General features: G+C 37.9%; 1 protein-coding gene across 11 annotated transcripts in view; it reads right to left on the bottom strand.

Annotated features, from left to right (window-relative positions):
- The window catches only part of MCTP2 (multiple C2 and transmembrane domain containing 2), a 251891-nt gene that overhangs the window by 107163 nt on the left and 132210 nt on the right, over positions 1-12518 (bottom strand). For all 11 annotated transcript variants that reach the window (XM_027083170.1, XM_027083166.1, XM_027083169.1 and 8 more), the window contains one exon: positions 9843-9936. In XM_027083170.1, the coding sequence (XP_026938971.1) occupies positions 9843-9936 (94 nt within the window). The remainder of the gene's footprint in view (positions 1-9842; positions 9937-12518) is intronic.

The raw sequence follows: 12518 nt of genomic DNA, 5'->3' as shown, positions 1-12518 counted from the left end.
CACACTGCGCCGACTCTCTGAAGATAATTCCGTCAAAGCTCATTGAAATGCTGCATTTATTAATATTACAGTATAAACAGGCAGAGAGGAGGAAGAAGAAGCGAAGACATTAACACATTTATAGAGTAATGTATATACACTTTAGGATTGATTTCTTGCCCTTCAAAGATTCCAGATAGACAGGGACTTTCAAAAAAAATTTAAATGATGAGTATTTTTATTCAATCATGATAAAACGATCTCCCATCACAAATGTTTCCCAAGAGGGCCAAGCAAACAGTACCAGACAAAGTGACATATATACACTTGGGTCTGCACTTTTGCTCTTTGCTCCACCTGTTTTTACAGGTAAAACATCTAGATGACCTCTTCTACATCCAGATGCCGTGTCACCTTGACACGGCTACACCACTGGTGATTCCGATTCACAGTGGGGTGGTGTTTCAGCGCCTTGCTCTCAATAGCCTTTGCTATTTTTGAACAGCACGTTAAAATTCATTTGTATTCCTTGAATGGCAAGTGGAGGTTCCTCGCTTAAATAATTTTACCTTTATATTAGTTACAGAAGTTGAATGACAAGCAATAAAAGTATTTTAGAGGTCAAATCATTCATCCAACAAATATTTATTAAGCGCCCATTCTGCTCTTGGCACTGAACCAGGCCGGCCCCAATGTACACAGACCACCAAGTCATTACCTTCAAGGAACTCTCATAATAATTATGCTTTTCAGCAAATGTCACCTTTCCAGTGAAAACTTCGCTCACACCCTCTGCCAGAGGGCTAAGCTGTTCCCCTCTGTGATCTCCAACTGTATATTTTCCTTGCCCCTTTTCCACTGCACACCTGTACATCTCTGTTCTGTATTTAGCCCTGTATTTCATTGAAGGGGCCCATTGCAGGCACAACCAAGGTATGCGTGCCCCTCTCATGCCTTGTGAAGAGTGTCCTGGCCCAGTGACAGAAGGCAGCAGGGGACTTTGGGCTCTGCTGATGGGTGTTGGCTGGAGAGAGCCAGGCTCCTCCCACTCTGTGCAAAAAACGATGCTTCATGCTGGTTCTCCTTTAATCTTCACGTCCATTCTATGAGGTAAGGTATGTCTGTGCCATTTTGCAGATGAGGAAACTAAAGTTCAGAGACATTTAAGTTGGTTGGTTAAAGTCCAGAAAGATTTCACAGTGAATTCTAAGCAAGGTTTAGGAGGAGACTGATTCGGTTAAAAGAAATGGGTAGGTCCTTGCTGAGGAGATAGGGACAGATCGGAGCCTTAACATTCATTAAGTAGATAGATAGATAGATAATAGATAGACAGATACAGATATAGATACATATATATGCATATATACAGCTAAAGAGTGGTGATCAGGAAATATAAGATATGGGTGGATAAAGGAAGAGACTGGCTGGAAGCCTGGAAGGCCATGACTGGTGCCGTTTTTAAAAATGTTATTTCTTTTTACTTATCAAGCAGCCAGGAGCCACCAAAGACTGTCAACACAAGGGGCGAGACTTTCTAGAGGAAAGTAATTCCTGAAGCTAACTGTGGAGCATTATAGCTCAGGCTAGGGGCGGATGTGGGAGTGGGGACAACAGCCACTCCAGACTTCATTTCCAAAATCTCTCCCTTCAATTCTTGCCCCCAACCGTCTGTTGATAAACCTTACTTTTGCATATTGGAGCCAATTCTAGTGTTCATCCTGAAAATCTGTGTTCTCTGACAACTTATCCCACACCATCCATCCTGATCTATCTCCTATTTCCTAACCTTTATCAAGTTGGCGTGTCTGTGCCCCACCCCTGACCAGCACACAGAGGTACAGGGCTCAGTCATGCTTCCTAACTCTGCGTGTGGAATGGCTTCTCCCTGTAATGCTCTTTCAAGCCCCGCTCCATTCCAAAAAAAAAAAAAAAAAAAAAACAGGACCTAGTTCAAGATGCATCATCTGCATGGAACTTTCTCTGCCACCTTAAACTCCAGGGAGCTCCCCACTCAGTCTCCTATGATCATTAGTTTGGGCATCATAATGTCACACCGTATGATGTACCTGCTCCTCCCTTCAACAAATAATTTATGGTTTCCTAAAATGTGGAAAGTACTGAGCTGGGCTGTGAGACGGATTTTAAAGAAAGAGAAAACACTGATCTCTATTCCTTCTGGACCTAACTTCCAAGTATCTCCTGCCTTCCCGAGTGGGTTGCAAGCAACTTTAATCCAAACAATGGCCTCGGTGGCATCCTGCAGATGAGGACGGATCGCTTCACCGCGGCAGACATCCAGAGCTGGGGACAGACAGGTCTCACTTAGGACTGTGAGGTCTGCAAAGGAAGAGGACACTATTGCTGAAATGTTTTTTAACTACATTTCTGATGTTGTAATATTCTAGCACAAACAACTGATGACATGAGAATTTTTCCTTCTTCTAATTCCATTCCCCTGTCACCGCTCAAGCTCCATAAAGCACCATCATCCACTGAATCTGCCTAACATCTCCCCATTTTCAGTCTTGCACCCCCAAAATCCCTGCTCTTTGCAGCCACCAGAATAAACTTGTATTTAAGTTCATATCGGATCATATCAGTTCCCTACTTAAAAATGTCTCTAATTTCTTCACCTGGACCCCATGTTCCTATATAATCCGGTCCCGCCTAATAACAAGAGCCTCCTTGCCCCTAAGGGTCTCCTTGCTCTGTTCTCCAGTTTCACTTGCTTTTCTGCATGTCTTGGGAAAGCCCTGCAGGCTTTGGAACATGCTGTTCCCTCATTTGAAAACTTCTTTTCCTTCAGCTCTACTGTGCTAATCCCTCCTTATCCCTGACACCTCAGCTAAAACATCACTTCCTGCAGGAACACCAGTCAGGTGTCCCTTTAATGAACCTGGACACCTGTTCTTGACCTTGACAGTATCATTGTCATTAGATGCCACTGGGTTAGCAGTCATTCCATGTGAAGGCAGGGACCAATTCCTCTCCCCCACCATGTCACCAGGACCCACCACAGGCTCACACACAGAGGAGGTATACTGGCTGAGTAAATGAAGAGCGTACTAAGAAGCCAGCCAGTAAGATCAGTTGTTAATCAATGAACTGAACTCATTCACTCACAAGGTACCAGGTAAGCTACAAACTGCTACATCTTCGATAAACTCCCAAACTTTACATCAACTAGAGTTCATGTTCCTTGGCAGACCGCTAAGGCAGATGGCCTGCTGGGGCAGATTTGTATCGTTTTTTACGTGTTTTTAAAAAGTTGTTCTTGACTTGGGCTCATCTAGCCATGAGGTTCTCATGAAAATTAAGAGCACTGAATCACTATGGTTGAGCTTCCTAGAAATTCAATTACAGTCAACCCTTTGAAAAGGGGGCATCTTTAAGAGGGGACATATTGCTATGAATATAGCTTCAAACAGCAGACAATGAAAACAAACTAGAAAATGGACATGTGACTTACAATTCCCAATGAACAACAACCATAGGACTATTTTATTTCTCTTTTGATACAAGCAGTCTTATGTTTCAATAAAACCCAAAACAACAGAAAACAAAGCTAGTGTTATAATTTACAGAAACTACTCAAACGTCAGTATTACAGCATATGGCTGGAATATCTCTACACTATAATATGGTATCTAACTGCAGTATTTTGGTCAACAGTTTCTCAAAACAGCACTTTTATATACAACAAAAAATTGAGCTCATAAAAGCATTTTATATCGATAAAACTATTATCCATATTATCAAAATGTGAATACAAGCACTAAACTGGTTTAAGTAAGAGAATTTTCCTACCATGAAGCATGTTTTTCCTTCACTTTTATCAGGCAATAGAAACAGAAACAAAAAGAAACAAACATCATAGAGTGGTAACTATAGATTCCTAAAAGTGGTTGAAAAGCTAAAAGTGATTAGCAATGCTGATATTTCCAACATTATTTAAAATTAGAGAAATCATAAACAAAATACCAAGAAGACAATAACCTGTGAAATTCCCCAGGTCAACTCTACTCTAAAAAAATAAATTTAACAAAGAATGGGAATAGCATTTATTGAGCATGTAATATGTGTCAGGTATGCTCATTTAGGTTTTAATTTAACTCTCAAAATACCCATGAGAAGCTGGAGGCTTAAGTGGACCCGAGGCTGGTACACATCTGTTTCTATACATCTTCTATACCATAGTACATGGGGATTAAAATGAAAGGCAGCTACCATAAAAATAAAGAGCAAATAAAATGGGGAATCATTTTCATTTTCAGTGAATAAATTATTGAGCTGAAGATTAATTTACCCAAAGCATGAGTTTCAGTCTCTTGGAAAGGGATCGTGTACTTAATGAATGAATGGAGAACTTTACCAGTCATGGGAGAGCAACCCTGCGTGTGGAACAGAGAGCTCCTCCTAATGGCATTGCCAAGGAACCACTCAACTAAAAATGCCACCCAATTTTGAGCGAGGTCCTCATCCACATCAATGATACTCACTGCCCCCTAGAGAAGGAAGAGTGAAGTGATCACAAGCTCCCTACAGGTAGGTGTGTCAGACCTGTAGTAGACGCTCAATGAACATTTCTTGTAGATCACTAGATCTACCCACCAAGGTGACTTTTCTTAAATTAAGCCAAACTCAAAAAGCATTTGGAAAACTACACTGGGCTCCCTGAAAAGAAGTATGGAGTTCTTGAATTAAATGTCTTTGTTCTCCTGGATCAGGCACTGTTATGGCTCCTGACATGCTTATTTATCACATAAGACTACTTCCCCATAACCCATATTTTTTGTTTAAAAACAAAGTCTTTTCCATTCCTCTGATAAAGATTCTCGAATTACAAGATTCTGTTAACTTGGTAGTTGTCTTACTCACATTGGAAACAGAGAAAGGGTCCAAGTGACAATCTCACAGCCAAGAAGTCAAAAAAATCCAGATATATTTGGAAAATTTTTGTGTTTTATGGGTGGGTTTTGTATGGCAAAAAGTAACAAAAAATCGCAATGATAAAAAAGACCCCTGGAGAACAGTAACTCCAAATTGTGAGGAAAGATGGTTATTTCCAGTTTTGTTCCTTCGTTGCCTCCTGATAATTCCCCAGCTTCTCATCATGACATACAGCGTATTATGACAGGAACATGAAAAATTAAGATGGGATTGTGCTATACCAAAAGAAGGGCTGTTGAGACCCACACCCTATTGTGCTATGTTGTTAGAACACTTACTATCATCCTATATGGAGGTGGGCTTGCAATGCTGTTCTCCTTGCTCTTTTGCCACTGCTGGCATGACGAGGTAAAGAAAACTCTCCTAAGCTTCTATCGTCCCTATTTTATGTCAGAATACTTAATGGCTAGGGTCATCTTGGTGGTGTTAACACGGTGGAGGAATAAATTAGAGGAAGACTAAAGAATAACCCATCCTGCCACTGGAAGATTCGTTAAGGAGAAGGGTGTTAATATATAAGAACTCTTTTAGAACAAAATTAATATACAGAAAGCTTAATTAGTGGGGAGGAAGATGTGTGAAACCCACACTTTGATTCTAAGAATATAAGAGAAGGATCACTGACTAAGTGCTGAATTTTGGCAGGTGCGTTATGCAGAGGCCGTGATGGTTTCAGTACTGATACACGGAAGGAGCCCCTCCGCCGTACAATTCTGGAAGCTTCCCCACAATATTCTATCAATTATAACAAGGCTATCCAGAACATTTCTCCGTGTATGCGCTGAACACAGTAAATACTTTCCTACTCTTCACTGGTGGATCTCCCAATAGGTAAAGATAAGCATTGCCATTTGTACTGAAATACAATTCTGATCAGAAAATATTTCAGTTCCCTATTTTTCTGTTTACCTATTATCTACTTGATTACCTTTTTATAGCCTATGAAACAAACTCTGCATTGTTTTTGTTTGGTTTTTATTGCTTTCTTCTCAAAACAGCTGAGTTCTAAGACTAGCGGCAGCTGAGTGAAGTATGTTGGTCTCATTAAACATTACCAACAGCTGTGCTCACCTTGAGTTTCAAAGTACAATTTATCATCTGTTTTGTGAATCAAGGCTATGGCCTTGTTTACTACAGAAGAACTGACATCAGGCAGGATAACCTATTACTTAAATATTTTAGGTTACATTGGACACAAGGCATTTGTGAGACAAATGCTTTAATAAAAATATCTGACAGGCTTTTCTATTAGAATAACTGTGTATGGCTATCCATATCTCATATTGGCTGTAGAGAACATTAAAATATCTTTCACCAATTTTAGACTGCAAGAGAAGTTAATTACCTCCGATTCTTTAAAATAAAAAGTCTTCTCACTTATATACAAACAAATGTCAGATACACACACAAAAATGCCAAGCTATATATAAATTTAAATTTATTAATTCTAGGGTAGGTTCAATCACACAATAAAATAGCATATTTAGAAAAGAATGAATTAGTTTCAAAAATAATAAATTATCTTTTCTACACACTAGAACACTGAAGCCTTTATCTTTTATAAATATCTTAATATTGGTAACATATCTAGATTTAGGTTATTAATATCGTATAACATTTGGAAAGCTACACTAATTGTTTTCTTTATATAAAAAAGTTAAGGGCTTCCCTGGTGGCACAGTGGTTGGGAGTCCGCCAGTCGATGCAGGGGACACGGGTTCATGCCCCGGTCCAGGAGGATCCCACATGCCCCGGAGCGGCTGGGCCCGTGGGCCATGGCCGCTGAGCCTGTGTGTCCGGAGCCTCTGCTCCGCAACGGGAGAGGCCACGGCAGTGAGAGGCCCGTGTACCGCAAAAAAAAAAAAAAAAGTTAAATTTTTAATTACAAAGAAGTTCACCTTAGTGCGTGTATCTATATAATCTATATATATGATATATATTATTCCAATATTCTAAAGTACTAGCAAAGTAATGAGGATTCAATGTCCCCCAGGTTTAATTTATTTTTACGGCTACATAATCATAACATCAATAACCACTCATGAGGAATATCCACCTAACTTTGATCCGATTAGCATAAGTGACTGATATTTTCTTTTTCTAATTGCTACTTGCAAATATATAGATAACTTTAAAATTGGCAAACCACTGATCGCAGGGCTGCCAAGTGCTTTCATTTCTCCTCTAGGACAAAAGGTCCCTGCACTCTGCAAACCGTAACCTTCACCTCCATATGGACCACTGCCAAGATCTGCTCCCATGGACTTTTGTTTTATCAGAGTCCCTGAATCTAACTTGAAGCATCAGTTATTATGGTTATTTGGTATTGTTTTCAAGAAACAAACAATTACAGAAAAAAAAAAAAACCCACAAAACTATCATGAAAAAAAGTAGGAATGTTGGAATGTTCCCTTTTGCACTGTCTAAAACGACCACCATTCTTTGAGAATGTGCCTGGTTATTCAGAGTAAATGCAGTTCTTTTTAATTTGCAGGAGTGAATACTTTGTTCCCTGAGCAAGTGCAATGAAACACTCAGTTATAAGGCAAGGCTGACTGGAAAATGCTGGGTATAAATAGTTATTCTTTAAATGTTTCCGGCACTGGCAATGATGAGTACCTCTTCTGATCCATGATCAAGTGAAGCTGGCATTTTTTTTTCTGCATATCAAGTGAATTGGTAACAATAATAACAGTAATAATGTATGAGTCGCCACTATATGATATGGTCGCTAACATCTCGGAGGCATTAATTACATCTCTACTGCTACCTCACAGCAACCTGAATCCACTTCTTTTTTCACATAGAAAAGTTACTTTACAACTCTCTGGACTAGGTCCACTTTGTTGCCCTAAAGCAACACCTTGGTTTGGAAGAGACTGGATGAGGCTACCAACCTATAAAGAACATTAGACTGTGAAATTTGATTCTAAGAATAAAGATCGATATGGTCTAAAGACATGCTTAGCTAATGACAAGGATCTTTGTTTCAATTCAGAAGAGTGATGATTTTCTCATAAATAATACAGATATAGTAAAACACCAGGGCATTTAGTTAAATTGCTTAGCATTATTTGGCTTCTAACCACTGCTTTTTGTTAATGGAATCCTCAGGTACTCACCACCTTCATCCACTCCAAAACTATCTACTGAATATCTTGAATATAAAGAAAATGACAAAATGGTAGCATTTTGCCCCAAAATTATTCTTCTTAAAAGTGGGTTTTGTCTTATCATCTGATCTTTATAAAAACTTCCATTTTCCAGGTTTCTCTCCTATACACTTTAATAGTCAAAGTACTCTTTGGAGAATTCACATTGGCCTGAAACAACCTCCATCAATACTAGTTTTGGGGGTGCTTTATGGAAGTCACCTGATAGGAAGCATAAAATAAGGTAAGTTTTTAAAAAGTATTTCCACATATGGATGTAGTTGTACACAAGCCTTTTAAAAAAACGTTTAATGCATTTCAATTAGTTCCTGGCGAACACAAAATATACAACTACAGAAAGAATATTTGAAAATACTGCTTGAAAGCATAAATGAGTTCTTGGCGCCTGAGACAACGTTTACTGAGACATCAACAATCACAGATTCAAGCAGTGTTGTATCTAAACACTGAGATGGAAGTAAAACACAATTTGCTCTGGAAAACTGGTCGATAACTCTACCTGTGCTTTAGTGATGAAAAAACTACTGTCAAAGGCACATGAAATGTCTGAATTAAGCATTTTCATAAACTGTAAGTTTCAGAAGGAAAACTTCTAAATCAATCTAAGACTATATAAACATTTGCAAGTAAACTGATGAATATTACAAGTCATTACTGAAGTATTGCATCCACAACCCTGAGAATTTATATATTCATATTGGCTGAAAAAGCATTTTTGGATATTCTCACTAGGCATTTCCTTAAAATTGAGATCACCTTATTTGGGGGGCTTATACAGTAGTGATTTCCATTGGTTCATTTTTTGAAGGAGGTTGAGGAGAACTCTATTTTTTTAAACTAAGTTCATATATCCCATCATTTTTGTAATATAAAGTGCTTCCAATTAACATTCTCTTTTCCAGAGTTTGAGCTACCTCAAACTCAGAAGTTCAGAGGTTACACAAATATAGAGTAGACCACATTCTAAAATTATGATATAACAACAACAACAAAAATGCACCACTGCATTAATAGATAGATCCATGTTGTGTAATAGTCTTCATATTCATCAATTTACTTGGTAAATAGCATCTGTCATATAGGTGCTTAAATTGTTAGTCAGTACAAGGGGGTAATTCGGCAATGAGCGGAGAGGCATCCTCTGATCAGACACTGGAACGTTTGGATTACCGTCCTCCATGGTCAAGCATAATTCAGCACAAAGCATGTCAGTTCCAGCCTCTGTCTATAAGTTCCAGGTAGTGAAGCACCGAGAGAAATTTTGTATATAACAATGGCAATGGCAAAGTGGTTCCATGGCCAAGACCTTGGCTACTGTTACAGAGAAGTGCCAGCCAGCCAGATTTAGGACCCATGTACTGTACCCTGTGAAGAAAAAAACACTGTCTGCACACAGCGCTGCAAGAAGTCAAATCTGCCTTCTGAGGTCCTATAGAAAAGCTTGACCAAACACTCAACAAATAAAGAAGTCACGACGTGAATCATCCACAAATATCTTTGAAAGCTAATGGACGAGCACATTATCTAATCGTAGGAAAATTACTTGCAAAAGATAATTTTGCGAAAAATGTGAAGTGAGAGAACTTGTTGTCTGCACCTTTTTTTCTTCTGTGACTCTGACTGAAAGAGTATGATTGCTCTGTACATGCTTCTACTTAGTAAAACGTTTCACTCTGCCACCGGATCACTTCAAAGCAGGAAATAAATAAAAATGAATAAAAAGATGAAAATTTTCTATACCTGAGAAATCTGCTGCTAAGAGATCTACCGCCTTTAAAACCTTCACTTGTAAAATGCCGACGTCCTTCATATTTTTCAGGGAGTTCCGTAAGCTCTGGGTGGGGGGAGAAAGGTAGATCACAAATGAACATAGCTTTCTAATATACTGTTTAATGCCAAAAAGTCCCTATAGGAAGTACCTTCTAGATTTATCATCATCTTTCTCATGCAATGCTAAGAAAAGTTCCAATGTGCATTGCATCAGTCAACAGGAAACTTAGGCATTTGCAGCAACCAGATTAAAAGTGACTGAGAATTAATTAACTCCCCTTTCAAAATAAACAAATTACAAAGCACATGCAATCTACTTTTAACATCACCCCCTGGCGATAGTACAGACATCCCACCGGGAAAATGGGTGTAGAACTACATTCATTCTCTTTTCCCCCTTTCTCTTTAATGAAACTTTTAAATCATCCGAAAAGGCAACATTATTCTGACCTAGTTAGAACAAACTTTATGGATATCAGAGGACTAAACTTGGACCCTCCGTAGATACTTATTACTACCAGAAAGAGAGTAGGGATGGAAATGGAATGAATTTTCTAGTCCATGTTACAGCCAGCTCATCAGAGACTGAGCATCTAGTCCTGCTCTGTAATCACATTTACTTTCATTTTTAGTTTGCATGTGCCAAAGCTCTAATATATCTATTGATAATTCTTAAGCATGTATAGAAATGTTTAGATGTCTATGCACATTGCCTTCTTTAGAAATTGTGCATGAGATAAGAGATAAGCAAATAAATGCTCTTTGCATGCCTCCAAAACACGTTTGCTGAAAAAGATGCTGCTTTCAAACCTTTGGATACAGTATTTCCGTCATCATTAGATAACTAAAAACCTGTGATAAGCGGACCCCAGGGATTTATGGAAGGGTAGTAAAATCCTTGTTATTTAGGCATTTCAGGAAAGAATAACAAAAGCTTAATAATAGCTAAGGTTTGCCTAACGTAAACCTTAGGAAGCACCATTCCTAAGAACTTTTGGAAGTTGTTTCTTCAAACAGTATTTTCAATCTTAAAAAAAACAAACAGAAAAAAAACTAGTGTTTAAGCTAAAATGGAAACATCTGAGATAAAGTACTTTCATAATTTAGAGGCAAAATGCCTTTGAAGATTATCTATTCTTAAAACCTAAAAAACAAATCCAGGGGTCCGGAACTTGTGTCTTGTAACACAGTATCTTTCCCTCTAGCATGCTGGTCAGCTCCTTAGCTAAAAAAAAAAAAAAAAAAAAAAAAATTGATCTTTTTATTTTGATTACTGGCTTTTCAAATCTCTTTTCAATGAGTATTCCTCGAATCCTGAGACATTATTCAAAGCAGTCATTATGATCTTACCTAATGTCACCTTATAAATGCATGACACTCCTCATGAATTTGGTAAATTGTGCAATTTATCCATGGGAAAGTTTGGGGAAGTGTTTTATTTTCACTTGCTTAACTAAAGTCATCAAAGAGAATATTAAAAGTGGATTTTGTCAAAACTTCTTTAGAGTACATCTACCTTGCATGCAGAATCTTGTGTTGTCATTAAGATGTGTGGCTAGGCTTTGTACTCCTGAAGATAAAGGTTTATTCAATTAATCAATACGCCTGCACAGTGAAGGAGTCTGGAGGCACTAAAGTTTATGCTGAGAATAATATTCCCATTAAATAGGTATTCATCTTTGCTTCACTTCCATGCCACTTTCCTAAAACATGCCTTTCGTGTGTGTGGCAATAAAATAAATGTATTGATTCACAAAGAAGATGGAATAAAACGAGAATGCAAATAAAGACACCTAGAAAGCCAGAGCACAAAAAATAATGACAAGGACAAAGCCATTTGATTTAAAAATGCTGAGTGGTCTTTTAAGCAAATTGCAACTACTTAGGCAAAAATCACAAACTGCTCTTATCCAGGGTAGTATGGAATAAGTCTTTCATGCCTGTCTACGGCTTGGCTTTGCTTAATGAGACACAAGCGCTTTCTCACTTGATCTTAAGAGGTTCTAGAAAAGTATCTACAACATGGCAGACATTAATATTTGTTTTTTTAAAAAGCAGCTTTTGTGAACTTATATTAAAATTCCTAAAAATGATACAAACGAACTTACTTACAAAATAGAAACAGACTCACAGACTTGGAAAACAAACTTATGGTTACCAAAGGGAAAACGTGGTGGGGATAAGTAAATTAGGAGTTTGGGATTAACATATACACACTGCTATATATAAAACAGAAAATCAACAAGGACCTACTATATAGCACAGGGAACTATACTCAATATTCTCTAGTAACCTATATGGGAAAAGAATCTGAAAAAGAATGGATATATGTGTACGTATAACTGAATCACTTAGCTGTACACCTAAAACTAACACAACATTGCAAATCAACTATATTCCAAAATAAAAATTAAAAAAATAATAAAATTCTTATTTACATATACAGACATGCTAAACAACCTTTTGCCCCCTTGAGGATTTCAAATTTCTCCAAAGAGATCCAGGATACTAAAAACTCAAATACCTTTTTTTTGGCTTTTAAAATAGGAAGGCAAACTCTATAATCTACTGTCACCTTCTCACTAATGCATTAACCTCTAGGGCTGATGTCTTGTTTTAGGAGACATACCATTAAACTTTGGACAA

Source organism: Aethalodelphis obliquidens, unplaced genomic scaffold (assembly GCF_003676395.1).
Source record: "Aethalodelphis obliquidens isolate GAN/ISIS:26980383/991018 unplaced genomic scaffold, ASM367639v1 scaffold49, whole genome shotgun sequence".
In the NCBI taxonomy this organism is placed as follows: Eukaryota; Metazoa; Chordata; class Mammalia; order Artiodactyla; family Delphinidae; genus Aethalodelphis; species Aethalodelphis obliquidens.
Note: the sequence above shows the minus strand (reverse complement) of the source record. Positions and strands in the feature narration are given on the sequence as shown.